This window comes from Drosophila miranda (assembly GCF_003369915.1).
Source record: "Drosophila miranda strain MSH22 chromosome Y unlocalized genomic scaffold, D.miranda_PacBio2.1 Contig_Y3_pilon, whole genome shotgun sequence".
Taxonomy (NCBI): domain Eukaryota; kingdom Metazoa; phylum Arthropoda; class Insecta; order Diptera; family Drosophilidae; genus Drosophila; species Drosophila miranda.
In genome coordinates, this window is record NW_022881625.1 from 4,644,000 (window position 1) to 4,661,584 (window position 17,585).

At 47.7% G+C, this 17,585-nt stretch overlaps 1 protein-coding gene across 1 annotated transcript; it reads right to left on the reverse strand.

The window, feature by feature from the left end:
• Positions 1-3,586: 3,586 nt before the first annotated feature.
• LOC117194782 lies at positions 3,587-4,611 on the reverse strand. Its single transcript, XM_033399276.1, has 5 exons — positions 4,404-4,611; positions 4,181-4,350; positions 3,924-4,100; positions 3,709-3,855; positions 3,587-3,626 (listed from the first exon to the last, which is right to left on the reverse strand). The coding sequence occupies exons 1-5, from the start codon at positions 4,509-4,511 to the stop codon at positions 3,605-3,607; spliced, it is 624 nt and encodes a 207-aa protein (XP_033255167.1). The 5' UTR covers positions 4,512-4,611; the 3' UTR covers positions 3,587-3,604.
• Between the last annotated feature and the right edge of the window lie 12,974 nt (positions 4,612-17,585).

The window sequence follows — 17,585 nt, forward strand, 5'->3', positions numbered from 1 at the left end:
CCCAGACCCAGACCAAGACCCAGACCACACAGGGTGTGGGTGTAGCTGTGGGTGTGAGGAGCATATGACTTTTTCAGAGCTGGGCCAACAAATGGGTTCAGCCTGGGCCTGGGCCTACAGCAAAACATTTTGGCTTTCGCCATCCATAAATTTCCAGATCGCAACTTTGCTCTTCGGATTGCTTCGAGTTTATTGTACGTACTTTGGCCCCAGCAAATACAAGTATTTGAAGCCTTTGGCACGTACCTCTTTTATCCGAAAGTTGGCCCATTGAAGAGGCCTGGACTGGCACCAGCTGTTCATTTCTGTTAGGCCGTTGCCAAGTGGATTAGCGCAAATATTTTAAATTTCTGTTGGTCGGTCCACAGACAAGAGTGCTGAGAGGCTTTACTTTGCGGCTTAATTAAACTCAATTATAATCGTGTTATTCTTGTTATTTTGCTTTTGTTATTCTGTATTCGGTAGTTGTTTTTGTTGAGGCGAAAGCAAATTAAAACTTCAAACTTGATAAATGCCGAGTGCGAACAAAACTTCTGCTCCATTATGGATTGTTTTACCTGAAGATTAGTTGGGAATCTCGATTGCAATTACTCCAACGAATCTCATTGCCGGAGAGTGGTCCAACCACAGGAAATTTAATTGCTTTCGAGTGGGTTTCAATTACGCAAATTGCATTAGACATCACCACGCACGGATTCCCAATGAATCCAAACATATAGTACTCTTAGCTGTATATTATTTATGAATCGGATCAAGCTATCGGCCTTGCCAGCTGTACCTAGCCCAAGTTTTGCCCCAATCGGTGTAGGAATTCCCTCTTGTTGCATCGCAAAACATCACCAAATGTCAGAAAAGGGGTCCATTCTTTATCCTCCAAGGCTGCCGCACTTTGACCTGCCTGCTCTACTCAGGTGGAGGCTGGTGTGATTGATTTGATTGCTGTCACCGACTGGGATGACAATCCATCCAATTCAATGAGCTACTCACTTTCGCCTCGAGTTTGTCCTGGGTCATCCAGCTGTCCTTTGAAGTCCTCGCCAGAGGTATCGCTCCCGGGCGAAATGAAAGTCGTTTACATTTTTTATCAACTTTAAGTGGAAGATTATGGAGGGCACTTCGTGCTGGTTTTCGTACAACTTACCCCTGGGAACGTTTTCATAATTTTCTACCTCCAACATTGTCATTCATTTCCCATTAAATGTGCCGTGCCCCAGGACGGCTCCCAGGACCCCCAGGGCGGCGGAAGATGTGCATTTACCCATTACCGTTGACGTTGCTGTCGACTCTCCTCTCCGCTCGAATCACCCGGTTAAAATGTAATTATCCTGCCTGGACTCGGCACTCCATGGCGTTGCATTCCACGTCTGAAATTCAGCCATGTCTTAATAGCCGGAAATCGAGTTGACTTGCCCTATGCCCTGGCCAAATGCATGTGGATTCAAGTTAATTGAATATCTATAGACGTGCATGGTGCCGAAGCAGAGGGGCCTCGCATAATTGTCGGCTCATTAAACGATAATGCAGAAAAATGCAGGAATTTCTGGCAGGAGGTGGAGTGGGAGCTGGGAGCTGGGAGGCTTGGGGGCTTGGATGCTGGCAGGATGCGGCTCTCTCTGATGCCATTGACATTAGCAACACGGCCACGGCTGTTGTCATTCAAGTTTTCTAATCAATTCTGATTTAATTTTACGCCCAATTAAGTGTGAAAAGCTTTTGATGTTGGGCACACGGGTGCGAGCGGCAAATGGATGCAGACAAGGACTCGCAGGGGCGCAGTCACACAAGCGGGAGCATTGAATATGCCACAGATACATATGTGGGTCGGTCCTTTGCTCGCACGAGTCCCAGTTAGGCTCTCACACTTGAATAAAGCCATTCCAGACATCAAGATTTTGATCTTTCCCTGGTTGGGCTATTTGTACTTACCGCTGCTTCTGTATCCACGCTGTGGCTTCCGCACCCGCTCTCACTGCTCCACGCTTTCACACACTTTCCGTATGCATCTCTCTTTCTCTCTTTTTGTGTATCTCTAACCATGTAACAACTTTCTTCTTATGACAGAGACAGACGTGGCAGATAGTTCCGCCAAGACATTATCCAATAATCTTTATCAACAGCCACAGCCAGAGCTGTAGCATCCGCGCCGCGTGCCTACCTCCACCTCCAGCTCCAGGTTAAGTTTGTTGGAAACTTTAGTCTGCATGACAGTCGATCCGATATCCCTGTGCATTTGGATTTGCTTGCAGGTAACGACAAGGCTCAAGACATTTTACTAATTAAATATCAATGTACTTTTCCTTCCATTTGCCTAATTTACCGCTGTCAACAGCAAGACAAACAATATTGTAGTCCAAAAGAGTGTACACACTGGCCGCCCAGGGCTGTCACGCTACGATAAAATAAAAACAGCTGTGTCGTAAATGTGCGATTAAAAATTCAACGAAATATTTGTATCCCCGCGAAGCTTGGTTTTTGGAGATCAAAAAGGTCTTCCATATCCCGATGTCTCCGAAGATAGGGCTTATCCGAAGTCCCTTCAAAATGGAAGAGCGTAATCCGCTTTTACATTAAATCGGATTTAAATATAAACTCTATAGCGGCAGATATTCAAATTTATTTTCTTGGAAATCCTCACAGAAATTTAAATGATTAAATTCCAAGTGCTCTTAAAGATGGGGAAACCGAACCAAACTGTCGTCTAGGGCCTGAAATTGTCCAACTCCTGATGGCACTTCAGGTGAACGCGTAAACACCAAGCTCCGCCTGAGGGGGCCAGGAGGGCCCATGGAGTGGGGCCATAAAACAGGCAGTCGACATTTTCTTTCCACCAAGAAATTAGCAAAGGATGGAGGGTAGGAAACGAAACGAGATCCATTGCTCCACCATTCTTTTGGAGGAATAAATTAATTTATTGAATGAACAGATTGCATTTTAAATTTATTATACTTCCATAGTATTGATTTTGGGGCACATGAATTTCTCTTTACATGATAGAAAATTTAGGTGTTGGAGATTGACGTAAGGCTAATCCCGGTTTTTCACACTGGGCTTAACTTTGTATTATAATTGGACATCCCATCGTATTTATGTATATATTAAGCCTATGTTTTGTGTTTATATGGGGGTTTCTTTCATTGTCCTGCTCACAGGACAAGTGTCTTTTAATCAAATTACAATTGGGGTTAATTTAATAAACTCTCACTTTCTACCTTTCACAGGATCTGTTCTATCTTTCATGTGTGTCCTGTGGCTGTTTTAACTGTGGCTGGCGCTGTGCCTCTTGCAAATAATTCACTTTCATTTGCCTCTTGTAAAGAGTGTGCGGTGTGTGTGATTATGGGTTACGTGTTCGAGTGTCTGTATGCTACGGGTGTGGATGAACATTATTGGATTGCATTGAAAGAACTGGTAGCTTAGAAATAATGTATCGGCACTGGCGTTACGTTGCCTAAACGTAACGCCCAAGAGAACTAGTCCTCTGATCTACTATAATTGTTGAATACACGTTGCTTAATCAGACGCACCAACTGTGCATAATTTTGTAAATTTTTTGTAATATTTCTTTAAACTTTTTTTTCTTGAGTTTTGCCATTTTTAAAGTCTATCAAACAAAATTTAGAACTGAACTGCGTAAAAGAAACAATTTAGAAGAACTGAAAAACGATATTAGCCAAATAAGAAGCGATGCAATTGGCCGGGGGGACTCACTCATAGAACACTGCCAGGGTGTAGTCCTTGGTCAGATCGGTGAAAGTGTCGGATGTGGTGCGCGTCCCGGCTGTGTCCACCAGGTAGATGAGAGCGCACGCCTCGCTGGTTAAGCTCACACCCTTGTACCACATCTTGGCATAGCGACTGTAATGGGAAGATAATTCAAAGGATTCAAAAGATGCCACGTTGGGGTAAGGGCCATTCCCACCCACACAAAGTTATTGCCCTTCATGCCGTCGTAGGTGACTATTTCGACTTTAGCGCCGCTCTGCAAGATGCGTCCATTGGGGTGGATCAAAGCCGAGTTGCTGCAGTTGCGTGATAGAGCAACTGCCACCATGCTGTGCTGATTGAGCACGCGCACCGCCTTGTCCAGAGTCATGTCAATGCCGCCCCATGCAAAGAAAGGTATTAACATTAGGGGTCGGTCTTAAAGAAGAGCCAAGGGGGTGGGGGCGTCCACACTCACCGCACGCCATCGCGGAGGCGCAACTGGATGGTGCCGTTCGTCATGGCAATGGGTCCAGAGCCGGGACATGCCGGCGGTGTGTGGTTCTCGAGCTCGAAGTTGCGTGTGCTGCTCACGCGTGCCAAGGCGTATGGTGGAGGGGGCATTGGAGACGGCAACTGTTGGGAATTCTGAGATTGAGCATAGAATCGGCTAGATTTACAGATATGCAGGAGTCCCTTACCAGGCAGTAGTTCTGCTCGTTGTCGAAGCCATAGGTGGGCGTGGCATTGTAGCGCCCTGTGAGTGCCTTGCCGTTGTGCGCCATTTTGCCAGCGTCTATTTCCTGCATATTCCCTGGCCCGTACTGGGGAGGGTTGGAAATGTGTATGCCCGGCAGTTGGACGTATGGACGGGCCGACTGACTGCCGACGGGGAGGACAGCGAGATGTTGCTCATGCGTTGGAACAGCTGCCCCCAGTCATGCCGACACGCAAGCTTGCTTGCTAAGGGAGGGGGGATGAGAAGGCGAAAGGTAGTAGCGGAAGTTAGATCCGGAAGGAAATAAAGAGGTGAGGAAGTGAAAGTGCCAGAAAATAATTGAATACCGGTAGGAGAGAAAACGACAGATACGAGAGAAAGTGTCAGCAGCGCAGAAATCGAATGACTTTGCAACTGTTGCTAACATTCTGTCGACATTCTGTTAACGCATGCATATACATACATACATACATATATGTATTTACATACGTGTGTGCGTTTTTCCCAATTTGCATTTGATTTTTATAGAAATTAACCAAACTATTTTGAATAGTATTAGAAGAGAAGAGAAGAGGGGGGGAATAGAGAAGGAAAATTCGTATATTAAAGTCGGAAAGTAAGAGAGCAATGGTGAAAAAGAGCGAGACGGAAAATAAGAAGGTCTGAAATAACTGGAGAGGCCTATGAGGTGATGTGGCAATGCTGCTGTTGCCGAGCTGTTAAGACTGCGGCGGCTGTTAACTCGCTGTTGATACCCTGCTAGCGCGATGATGCGGCAGTTTTGTAAAACAAAATGTCTGAAAATTGAAGAAACTTTCACGTTATTGCTTGGAATTTCACTTACCGGCGATGGGTTGTTGGTGTAGACGGAGCGCTGGCGCACCCCGTTGGGCGGCTTGGTGGGCGAGCGCAAGATGTTGTTGATTTTGTCGTTCATCTGAGCACGCGACAACAAGTCCTCGGCATTGAAGATCCCCACACGGGCGCCCTTCGGGCTGCTTACTTGCGAGACCGGCTCCTGCTGGGAAGTCTCGCAGTCCGATGACTGGCACTGCGCCTCCTTGGTGCTGACCTTGGGCTCAACGGACTTCGGCTCGGTGACCATTTTGATTTGGCAACTTTTTTCTTCTCGCTCTTTCTTTTCGTCAAGTGAGTTCACAAAACCGGCGTTTGTGTGTGCGTGCGTGTGTTCGTGTGTGCGGCAAATGCGAAATTTTTCACTTTAAATATGTGTGAACTTACTTGAGAACACGCGCGTGCTAAATACAGTTTTAGAATATTTTGTTCGACACTTCTCACTACGACTCTGAGAGGAATTTTAATTTTTATATATAATTTTCCACTTTACATGAGCTCCGCTCGCTGGCACAATTTTCGAAAGGATGACTGTTCGGATTTTCACACTGAAAGTCGTCGCCTGCTCAAACCGGAATTCAAAGTGAAAAGCAGAGCTGTCTCCCGATTATAATCGGAGCGATATTCAGGGCTGCATTTCAATGTTGTATGGATGTAGATCAGATACTAATTACTGTACATTTTCGTATTATTAATGGTACTCCGTGGCTTGAGTCTTGAGCTTCACAAAAAAATGGTTTACCAAATTACCAAATGGTTAAATGGTAAAATGTTTAATTCGTAAACTGCTCATTTTCACCTTTTTCGATCCTTTCGGATTCCTGTAAAGAAAAATTTACCAAATACAATTCGTTCACAGACTTGCATTAAGGCGCCGCACTGACGCTGATCTATCCACAAGCCTGGAAAAAAGTATTGACCCGTCATCGTTTTGGCCCAAAGTAACTTCATTCTGGTCATGGCTATTTGTGGAATACTTCTGGCAGTCTTAATTTAATTTGGATCTCTTCCATAAACTGCGTGCACTGCAACTCTCTCTTCCCTAACTCCTCTCAAATCTGATTTCCCATAGATTATTAATTGGTACTTTGTATCGTTGCCCAACTAGAAATGGATTTAAGTCAGCTTGAATGCATTTCCGTCGGCCTAATCCTATTTCACGCTTTTAGAGTCGGACAAATGAAGTTTGCCAGCATCAAAGTCAAGCAAGATCGAGTTAAGCAATAGGCGCCGCTCCCAACAGCATCAAGCAGAAGCTTTAAAGCATATTAGAAAATTGAAAAGTCAGCCAAAAGAGTTGCACTTGGCCATGTAAAAGTACTGTGCTGTGTGCTCGATGGTGGCATAAAACTGAAAGTTTCAATTTTCTGAAGTGCTCGCCTTGGCTCGAGAAGGTTGCGAAATGCCAAGTGTCAGTGCCAAAGGAGGCGGCTAAGCACGGAGGAGCCTCATCTTGGTGGGTTACTGCTGATGCAGTGTATCGCATATCTGCTTCGTAAGTTGGAATTTCTGGCATCATCTTTACGTGAGGGTACACACACACACACAGTAGGCAACCCTGAACTTCTTGCGAATCGATTGACAACTATATCCCCTCGCCTGATCACATGATTGATGCTGACTTTCACTTTTTCGGCTAGAGAGCATTGACTTCCCCTGCATTTGGCCATCGCTGCCCACGCAGCATGGCACAGCGAATATTCGCCTAAAAATTCTATCTCATTTTGCTTGTGACATATTTGAAATTTATTTTCGGTGCTGATGCTGCCACCCCGATGCTGTTGCTGTTGCTGTTGCAGCTGCAGCTGCACCTCCGCCCACGCACTGCATTGACTCAGTTTGAGAGTGAAAATAAAAAAGAACAGTTGGCAAATACTGTTGTTCGGGCCAGCCGCTGAAGAATAACCGTAACTTTAACATTATTATTGTATGAGCAGAGAGAGCCGCCTATGTTGTAAAACGATGACGTTCTGCAGAGCTGCTGCGCTCTCCCGCTAAAGGCGCTCTCTGCCGCCGCCACTTCGGCAACTACTTTGATCTGCTGCCGCCACTTCGGCAATCACTTTGATCTAACGCCGTCGTCTATAGTTTAGTTCTATGCTAACCCCTCTGCGCATTGGTTGCATATCGATCTCGCATAAGGTTTATCTGGCAATAGCAAGCAATCGGCTTCCGCTAAGCCACCAAGATTAAATACGAATTATAAAGTTTAACCCGAAATCTCTTTTCATTTTTGAAACACATAGGTGCCAAAAAAGCTTGGCATCTCAAACATTGGTGACCCCCCGACGTGATATAAAACCATTGCTTAATCGCGTTCCGTTAAAACACTTATTATTTATACAATATTTTGTTGTTGGGTAGTTTAACTACCAACAAATACATTTGGGTGCACGTTGAAAAACAGTTTTAAGTGCAAATTCAGTGAGAGTGCGGCTGGAATATTTATAGACAAATTCCGGTACTTTAAGCGTCGAATCTCTCATTCTCTGCGCAGCTGCAGCCGCGGTTCTTGACTTTTCGTGTCTTGCATTCTCGCTCTCGCGTCTATACATCGTCGCTTAAGCGGTATTTCATTTTCCGTTGTTGTGTCGAATTGCACAACGGTTAACATGGACAACGATCCGAATACAGGCGCGGGCGGAAATATTGTGGTGGCTGATTCCAGACTGAGTCTGTATAAGCGTAAAAGTCAGTCATTATATGATCGATTGCACAGGCTTGGCGAATCCTTCGCGGGGAATAAAATCGATAAGCTGACCGCCGCGGAAGTCGAGGTGCGCCTTGATATGTTGGCAGAAATTCGAGAGGAATTTAATAAGGCCCATAATGAGTTGGAGGCTCTCGATCAAAACGAGATTGGGAGTGAGCTGCGCGAAATCTTCGATACTCTTTTCATATCGTTGAAAGCTGAGTTGCTGGCTGCTGTTGAAGTAAGCCAGTCACACGCCGCTGCCCATTCCACGACTCTGCCAAGCCATTCCGGACATAGTACCATCATCATGGCTCACAAGCAGCGACTTCCTGAGCTGAAGGTGCCTAAATTTTCTGGTGGATACGTCGAGTTCTCGGATTTTATGGCAATGTTCAAATCGGTGATTGAAGCGGATGCGGATCTCAGTGACATCGAGAAATTCCAGCACCTTCGCTCTTGCCTCGCTGATGCGGCTTTGGATTCGGTTCGATCGTTAGAGCTCTCCAGTGCCAATTATCGTGCGGCTCTGGATATACTTAATAAACGCTTTAATAACAAAAGACTTGTTTTCCAGGCACACATCAAGAAGATTCTTGGGCTAAAGAGGGTAGACTCGCCTTCTGCTAAAAGGCTTCGGGGGTTTTCGGTTGCAGTCAATTTACACATGCCAGCGTTGCAGACATTGGGAACTGCTGAGGAGATTTCAGGATTCATGGTCATCAACATGCTGCTGCAGAAGTTGGATTCGAAGACGCAAACCAAATGGGAGGAGCACACATCGTCGGATGCTATACCTACCGCAGATGAATTCTTCGAATTCTTGCAGCAACGCTGCCAGAAAATGGAGCGGTTGGAATATGCTACAGCGACACACGCTAGTAGCGATCAGGTGGGAAAAACCATTCCTATACGCAGGTTAAGAAAACGTTTGTAGCTTCCAACTCTTCCGCCGACCCGTCTGTATGCGTCTTTTGCCACTCAGCGGGCCATGGAACATACTCGTGCAAGATATTCGGAAATCTCTCACCGTTGCTGCGCCACAAAGAAGTGAAGAAGCTTTCCCTATGCTTCAATTGCCTAAAGCCGGGGCACCGGACCCGCGCATGCAATAGTGGAAAATGTCGAGTATGCGGCGGTAGGCATAATAGTTTGTTGCACTTCGATAGTATACAGCCAACAAAACAAGGCTGCCCAGGTATTACTCCTCCCGATCTGGCCGTTCAACCGGACACTTTCCGTTGCTCAAAATTCAGCTAGCAGCTCGTCTCTACCTTCGTCTACCTCTCTTGCTGCCCAAGGTCTTCACTGTGATGTCGTGCTTCTGGCTACAGCCGTGGTTCTCGTAAAGAATCGGTCTGGCGTTTTAGTTCCTTGTCGTGCCATCTTAGATTCAGGATCGCAGCTGCATCTCGTCACATCCAGGTTCGCCCAGCAGCTTCAGCTTAGGATAACTCAATCGTCTGCACTTGTGTCTGGGCTGGGCGATACCAGCGTTTCTACTGAGGGATCCACCATAAGCATTTGTATGCATTCTCGCACCTCTGCTTACACAACTACACTTACTGCTCTCATCGCCCCCACGATTACCGATTCTCAACCAAGTATGACAGTAAATGTATCCGATTGGCGTATTCCATCTAACATTCAGCTCGCTGATCCTGCATTTTTCAATCCTCAACGGGTTGATCTTCTCATTGGTGCGAGCGTTTTTTATGATCTCCTCTGCGTAGGGCAAATCAAACTCACCGATGGACTGCCTCTTCTGCAGAAGACCCGGCTTGGGTGGATCGTATCTGGCGGTGGACAGAAGGTATCAAGCTCGGCGCTTTTGGCTACGCACAATTGTCAAGATTCGATATGGGAAGTCGAGAATTGTGTGGAGGCTGGGTTGAATACCAAAGAAGAAGACGATTGTGAAGCACATTTCGTAAGCAACCTTTCACGGTTGCCATCCGGGGAGTATGCAGTTCGTCTGCCGCTAAATAACAATACTGATCGTTTAGGAGAATCTTATGCTCAGGCTTATCGACGGTTCATCAGTCTGGAGTGAAAACTGGAGCGTAATCCTACACTCAAGGAGCGGTATTCCGCCTTTATGAGGGAGTACATTGATTTGCATCATATGCACCAAGTCAACCCTGATTCCCGTAGTCTCTGCAAATATTTCTTGCCTCATCACTGTGTCCTAAAGGAGGACAGTACGACGACAAAACTCCGTGTCGTTTTCGACGGATCCGCAGCTACATCAACTGGATATTCTCTAAATGATGTGATGATGACAGGCCCTGTTATTCAGCCTGCATTGTTTAACATATTGATTCGCTTTCGAACATATCCAGTCGCTCTCACTGGGGACATTTGTGAAATGTACCGCTGCGTACGAGTGTCTCCACCCGACAATTTGTATCAGTGCATCCTATGGCGAGATTCCATCGATTCCGAGGTTCAAGTCTACACATTAGACACCGTCACATACGGGACGAGGGCTGCATCATTTTTAGCGGTCCGCGCAATGCACCAGCTGGCCATCGACGAGGGTGAGTCCTACCCGTGAATGTACCGCTGCGTACGAGTGTCTCCACCCGACAATTTGTATCAGTGCATCCTATGGCGAGATTCCATCGAGTCCGAGGTTCAAGTCTACACATTAGACACCGTCACATACGGGACGAGGGCTGCATCATTTTTAGCGGTCCGCGCAATGCACCAGCTGGCCATCGACGAGGGAGAGTCCTACCCTCTTGGCTCAGCTGCTCTGCGGCAGGAGTTTTACGTGGATTACCTTATTTCGGGCGGTAATTCGGTCGCACAGGTCATGGACAAGATGCACCAAACATCAGCTTTACTGTCCCGTGGTAATTTTAGACTTAGGAAATGGTGCTCCAGTCACCAGGAAGTACTTGAGGAAACCCCTGAAGATGACATAGAGAAGTTCCTAAAGTTTAATGATGGAAGCGACATTGCCAAAACTCTCGGCTTGGCGTGGGACCCTGCTTCGGATCAGCTGCTTTTTGCCTTGTCCGCACTGGACACAAACTCAAAGCCATCAAAGCGGTCGGTTTTATCTACGATTGCGCGGTTCTACGACCCTCTTGGATTGATAAATCCAGTCATTGTCAGGTGCAAAATCTTCCTTCAGCAGCTTTGGAGAGAAAATTTGGATTGGGATGAAAGCCTACCCTCAGCGTTGCATTCAACTTGGATGGACTTGAGAAATAGTTTGGCAAGCATTTCTCGGATCTCATTTCCTCGCTTGGTTCTTCGTTCTAGTGTGGCTACAGAAGTTCACGGATTCTGTGATGCCAGCTTAGAAGCATATGGCGCTTGCGTGTATGTCGTGTCCAGGGAAGCCCAGTCTTTGAGCCACGTTTTGTGCTCAAAGGAGCGAGTGGCGCCGCTAAAGACTATATCGATTCCTAAGCTGGAATTAAGTGGAGCCCATTTGCTTGCGAAAATCATGCAGAATGTAAAGGACATGGGAATCTATACAGGTCGGTTCTATTGCTGGTCGGATTCGTCAACAGCATTATCTTGGATTAGGGACGAGCCAGCTAAATTTCAAGTTTTCGTGGCAAATCGAGTGGCATCAATTCAGGAGTTGACGGCAGCCATGGAATGGCGCTATGTTCCCACATCGTTAATTCCTCTGATATTCTCTCGAGAGGCTCGCTTCCCAACCATCTTATCCAGTCAGAGCTATGGTTTCACGGCCCATCCTTTTTGCTGGCTCCAAGGATAAGTGGCCTGTATCTCCATCTAACAACATAGCAACTTTGGAGCTTCGCAAGGGGGATTGCTAATCACGTCTCCACATGCCGATCTCACGTCCGGATGCAAATTTGCGAATTCATTCTTTCGCATGCAGCGCACATTCGCCTACATGCATAAATTTATACATCGTCTTAGGCATCCAGGACTCACCGTTTCTGATATTCGGCAAGGAACGCATCTTCTAATTCGACACATTCAGCTGGCAAATTTGTGGATGGACATAAAGGAGATTCGGCGCAATGGTTAAGTCATGAAATCCAGTTCTATTAGTTCGCTCAACCCGTTCATCGATCATTCTGGACTACTTAGAGTTGGAGGTCGTCTTGGCAACTCATCGCTAGGATTTGACGCTCAGCACCCGCTCATTCTGCAAAAGGGACATTCCATTACCTTTGCGCTAATAAGATATTATCATGAAAGAAACCTCCATGCCGGACCTCGCGCCTTGCTATCCAAAATTCGGCTGGAATATTGGCCCATTGGAGGTGTTAAGGCAGTGTCAAGGGTCGTCAGCAGATGTGTGAGATGCTTCAGGACTATGCCGCGCACGGTCGAACACATCATGGGAGACCTACCTAAGGAACGTTTGGAAGGATCTCGAGCTTTTGAAGTCACTGGAGTGGACCTTTTTTCTACCGATCAGAAATCCGCACGAGGCCTCCGATCAAGTGCTACATTAGCGTATTCATCTGTTTCACTTCTAAGGCTATACACATGGAGCTCGTAAAGGATTTGACCACCGCATCGTTTCTAGGCGCACTAAAGCGTTTTACTTCCACTCGAGGAAGGCCAAGTCAAATTTGGTCGGACAATGCGACAAACTTCGTTGGGGCCAAGAACGAGCTTCTGGAGCTAAAGAAGCTTTGTCTGAGCGAACCGCATATGAAGGAGGTCCACGAATCCTGCTTGGCTGACTCGATCGACTGGCGTTTCATCCCACCTCGCTCTCCGCATTTTGGCGGGTTGTGGGAAGCGGCCGTGAAGACCGCAAAATATCACCTGTACCGCTCAGTTGGACCATCTGTAGTTAGCTTCGACGAGCTGCGCACTCTGATCTGTCAGATCACTGCAATTGTTAACTCTCGCCCTTTGCTCTCGCTTTCAGAAAATCCTGATGATTTAGACGTTTTGACTACTGCTCATCTGCTTTTAGGCGGCTCCCATGAGCAAATCCTCGAGCCTGACCTAACGAAGCTGAGCTACAATCGTCTGGATGGCTGGCAGCGGGTCACCCAACTACAGCAAATATTTTGGAGCCGTTGGCGCGAAGAGTATCTCACTCTCTTGCAAGAGCGCGCGAAGTGGCGTACCCCCGCGCAAAACATCTACAAGAACAACCTCGTTCTGGTGAAGGACGAAAATCTTCCTCCAATGCGTTGGCCACTGGCTAGAGTGGTCGATGTCGTTTTGGGCAAGGACGGAGTGTGTCGCGTCGCTGACCTGAAGACATCCTCAGGAAACATCAGGAGGGCCGTCACTCGGCTATGTTTGCTGCCTCTTAAGGAATCTGTTGAGAGACTAGCTCCCAACGGGGGGAGTATGTTCGGGCCAGCCGCTGAAGAATAACCGTAACTTTAACATTATTATTGTATGAGCAGAGAGAGCCGCCTATGTTGTAAAACGTTGACGTTCTGCAGAGCTGCTGCGCTCTCCCGCTAAAGGGGCTCTCTGCCGCCGCCACTTCGGCAACTACTTTGATCTGCTGCCGCCACTTCGGCAATCACTTTGATCTAACGCCGTCGTCTATAGTTTAGTTCTATGCTAACCCCTCTGCTCATTGGTTGCATATCGATCTCGCATAAGGTTTATCTGGCAATAGCAAGCAATCGGCTTCCGCTAAGCCACCAAGATTAAATACGAATTATAAAGTTTAACCCGAAATCTCTTTTCATTTTTGAAACACATAGGTGCCAAAAAAGCTTGGCATCTCAACCAACTGTATTTATAGAAAATGCAATATGCATGGAATCCGAATGAAATACGGAAACTCATTTGTAAAAAGCTACAATGCCTTGACCGGCTCCACCACCTCTTGTGTTGTCACTTACAGCAGCCGCAAGCGAACAAATTGGTTAACCTCCTTTTATTTTTTTCCTTTCCTTTTTTTGGTAGTACGAGTCCATATTTATGGTTCGTAAAAATGAATGTGGGATTTTTGTCGAGCCATTACCAATTGGACGGCCATTTACGGCAGGCAAAGGCAGAGAGGAAGCAGAATTGTGGTCTTTTTATACCCGATACTCAAAATGAGTATTGGGGTATATTAGATTTGTGGTAAAAGTGGATGTGTGTAACGTCCAGAAGGAATCGTTTCCGACCCCATAAAGTATATATATTCTTGATCAGCATCAATAGCCGAGTCGATTGAGCCCTGTCTGTCCTGTCCGTCTGTCCGTCCGTCCGTCTGTCCGTCCCTTCAGCGCCTAGTGCTCAAGGACTATAAGAGCTAGAGCAACGATGTTATGGATCCAGAATTCTGTGATATGTCACTGCTACAAAAATATTTGAAAACTTCGCCCCGCCCACTTCCGCCCCCACAAAGGACGAAAATCTGTGGCATCCACATTTTTAAAGATACGATAAAGCCAAAACGCAGAATCGTAGAGGATGACTATATGTTCTAGAGTGTAAAATCTCAACTAGATCGTATAATTATTATAGCCAGAATCAAGAAAACAATTTCATTCTTTCTCGCTCTGTCTCTCTCTAACACACAGGTTTCATGGTCGGCTTTGCCAATTGCAAAATATGAGTTCAAGGATCTCAGAACCTATAAGAGCCAGAGCAACCAAATTTGGTATCCACACTCCTGTGATATCGGACCATGACCGTTTCGTGTCCAAATTTCGCCACACCCCCTTCCGCCCCCGCAAAGGACGAAAATCTGGGGCATCCACAAATCTCAGAGACTATTAAGGCTAGAGTAACAAAATTTGGTATCCGCACTTCTGTTAGATCTCACTATAAACCGTTTATCTCAGAATTTCGCCCCACCCCCTTCCGCCCCCACAAAGGACGAAAATCTGTTGCATCCACAATATTGCACATTCGAGAAAACTAAAAACGCAGAATCATAGATAATGACCATATCTATCAGACTGCTGAGTCTGGATGAGATCGGATCATTTTTATACCCAAAAGGAACAAATCAATTTGCACTGGCTACGCAGCGCCCGACGTCACGCTCAGACTGATTTTCTGTCTCTCTCGCACGCACTCTTTGTCGTGTCGTTTAATATTAGCGGCGTCTGCCGGAGGAGAGCCATACTGACTAAGTATCGGGTATAACTGTAGAGTTGCGGTGTCCGCAGCAACTCACAACGTTCCCCCTCGTTCTAGTTTGAATTGCTTGTTGATTATTTGCTTGCCACATTTTAATTAACTGGATTTCGTTTCGCAGAACGAATGTGTAACAGTAAGCTTTTGGCAGCGAGCACTGCTCTGAAATATTCTATCTATGCTCCAAGGGGATTTCATTTCCACTCGGTCGAATGCGAAATGTGGAAAAACTATTTTCGTCGACCCAAGAAAACTCATGAATGTGTCAGTGAACTTTGGCGCAGACAAATCCGGCCGAGACGGGATGCACTGGCTGCACAGCTGAAGAGTGTTGCAATCGTTGACGTCATAGCAGTTGGAACAGAGGCGTCATCAGGCGGCAGAAGTAGAAGAGGCACGCAGCCAGATTGATGGGGAACTTGTGGCATAATTGAAATGGTTCTAAAAATCCATTCTTAATGTGTTTCGCCTTCGCTATTAAATCCTTTTCCATTTGCATTAAAAACAATTAGCGCCCGCGACGCCACTTTCCTTTGTCGACAGCAGGAGAGTGAGCGGGTGGAGCGGGGGAACCTTGCCACCGGTTTGGGAGGGGGAAAATTAATTGATTGTCAAGATGAGGCAGCGGCAACAAATAAATGTGTCTGGTCATTCAGCAGGCGATATTTGTTGCCACACACTCGCATATAGAGTAGATAATGCCGCGTCGTCTGTCAGCTATGAAATTACATTCACACATATCCGTGTACACACACACACGTACAAGTGTACATGGAGCTTCACACACAGCAGCTGATCGCGCCGCCAGACAGGTGATCGGGTAGAGTTGCCACACGGACGGTGTTGCCAGACAGCCCCGATCGACCCAGGGCTGCCAGAGTGTTGGAGACAGCTGGAGTTGCGCGCCAACGGAGGGAGATTTTAATTTCGAATTTCAAATTCTAAAGTAAACAATATGAATGGAGGAGGATGAAAAGCTCGCCTTCAGGAAGGGTAGCATGCTCGCCTGATCGCCGGCACCCGAGCCATCTCCATCTCCAGCAGCAGCGGCGCAGAGTCGGGACCTTGACTCTAGGGAGACCCCCAAGAGGGTTCGGGACCCAGCTAGCCCGGGAAGTTCCCAGAGGCAAACGCCGCCCAAGAAGAGCAAGGCCCACCAAGAGGCTACCTGCCTTGAGAACCTCTCGGAGCTGGGAAAAATGCTTGATGAGGTTCAGACCAGGATGATGGACAAAAATACGCGCCACATCAACATGGCCACCAGAGCACTGTTCGTGCGCATGAAGGAGCTGCACTCGAACATCATCGAATCGAGCCAAGAGGATGCAGCGGGTAGAAGCGCGCTGCAGGAAGGCTCCGACGCCCAAGGCCTGTGCCCGAAATGCTCACAGAGCACGCGGAGCGCAGACAAGGAGCAGCAGACAACGACCGTCTGGAGGAAAGATGCCGCAGCGCAAACCGAACCGTGGCGTAGACTTAGCCAGCCATCCGTGGCCGAAGGTCCAATGGGGAGCCGGGAACCCCACCTACGCGCCCAAGGCAGCGAAAAGGAGCTATCGCAACCAAGAGGACCCTTAAAAAGACCCCGTTGCGGCCACACGGAGACGTGGCGACGACCAGCGCCATGACGCAGCCGAAGAGCCCCGGAATCCCGGACAGCGAATGGAGCGTGGTGGCCAAGAGGCCGAGAGCAGCACGCCGCGCTCGCCCAGACGCGGTCATAGTTCAGGCCCCCGGGAAGTCGTACAGCGAGGTTCTGGCAATGGTCACCAGACGACACGACAACCAGCTTTCCGACCTGGGAAGCTGCGTCTCCAAGGTACGCCGCACCATAAACGGCAACCTTCAGCTGGAGGTGGCAAAAGACAGCGTGGAGAGTGCTGAGGGCATGAAAGCCAGCATCGCACGTGTCCTCGGCGATGGAGCGTCTGTGCGCGCAATGACGGAAGACTCGAAGGTGGTCATATTGGAGATACGGGACATCGACTCCCTCGCGACGGAGCAGGAGATCTGTGCCGCTCTAACTCGCCAATTCAACATTGACGAGGGTCGAGTAAGAGTCCGCAGTCTGCGCCGCGGATACGCGGAGTCCCAGCTGGCGGTCCAGCGGTCCTGAAAGGCGTCAAGGTGAGGATCGGCTGGACCATATGTAGGATCCGGGAAAGAGATGGACTCCCAAGGTGCTACCGATGCCTGGAACCCGGGCATATCGCACGGAACTGCAAGAGTACAGTGGACAGGAGTGGCTGCTGCATCAAATGCGGGGAGAAAGGGCACAAAGTTGCCGAATGCAAAAAAGAGCCTGCATGCTTCATCTGCTCAGCAGCTGGAAAGAAGGAGGTCACGCACCAGGCAGGCACTAAAAACTGCCCAGCCACGCGAAGCGGGGTCGGCAAAACCAGGAAGACATACAGTTGATTCAACTCAACCTGAATCACTGCAGGGCCGCACAGGATCTCCTGACGCAGACGGTGCGCGAGCTTGGCTCTGAGGTGGCACTCCTCAGCGAACCACATAAGGTGGGCAGCAGCAGCGATTGGGCCACGGACCTTACTGGCAAAGCGG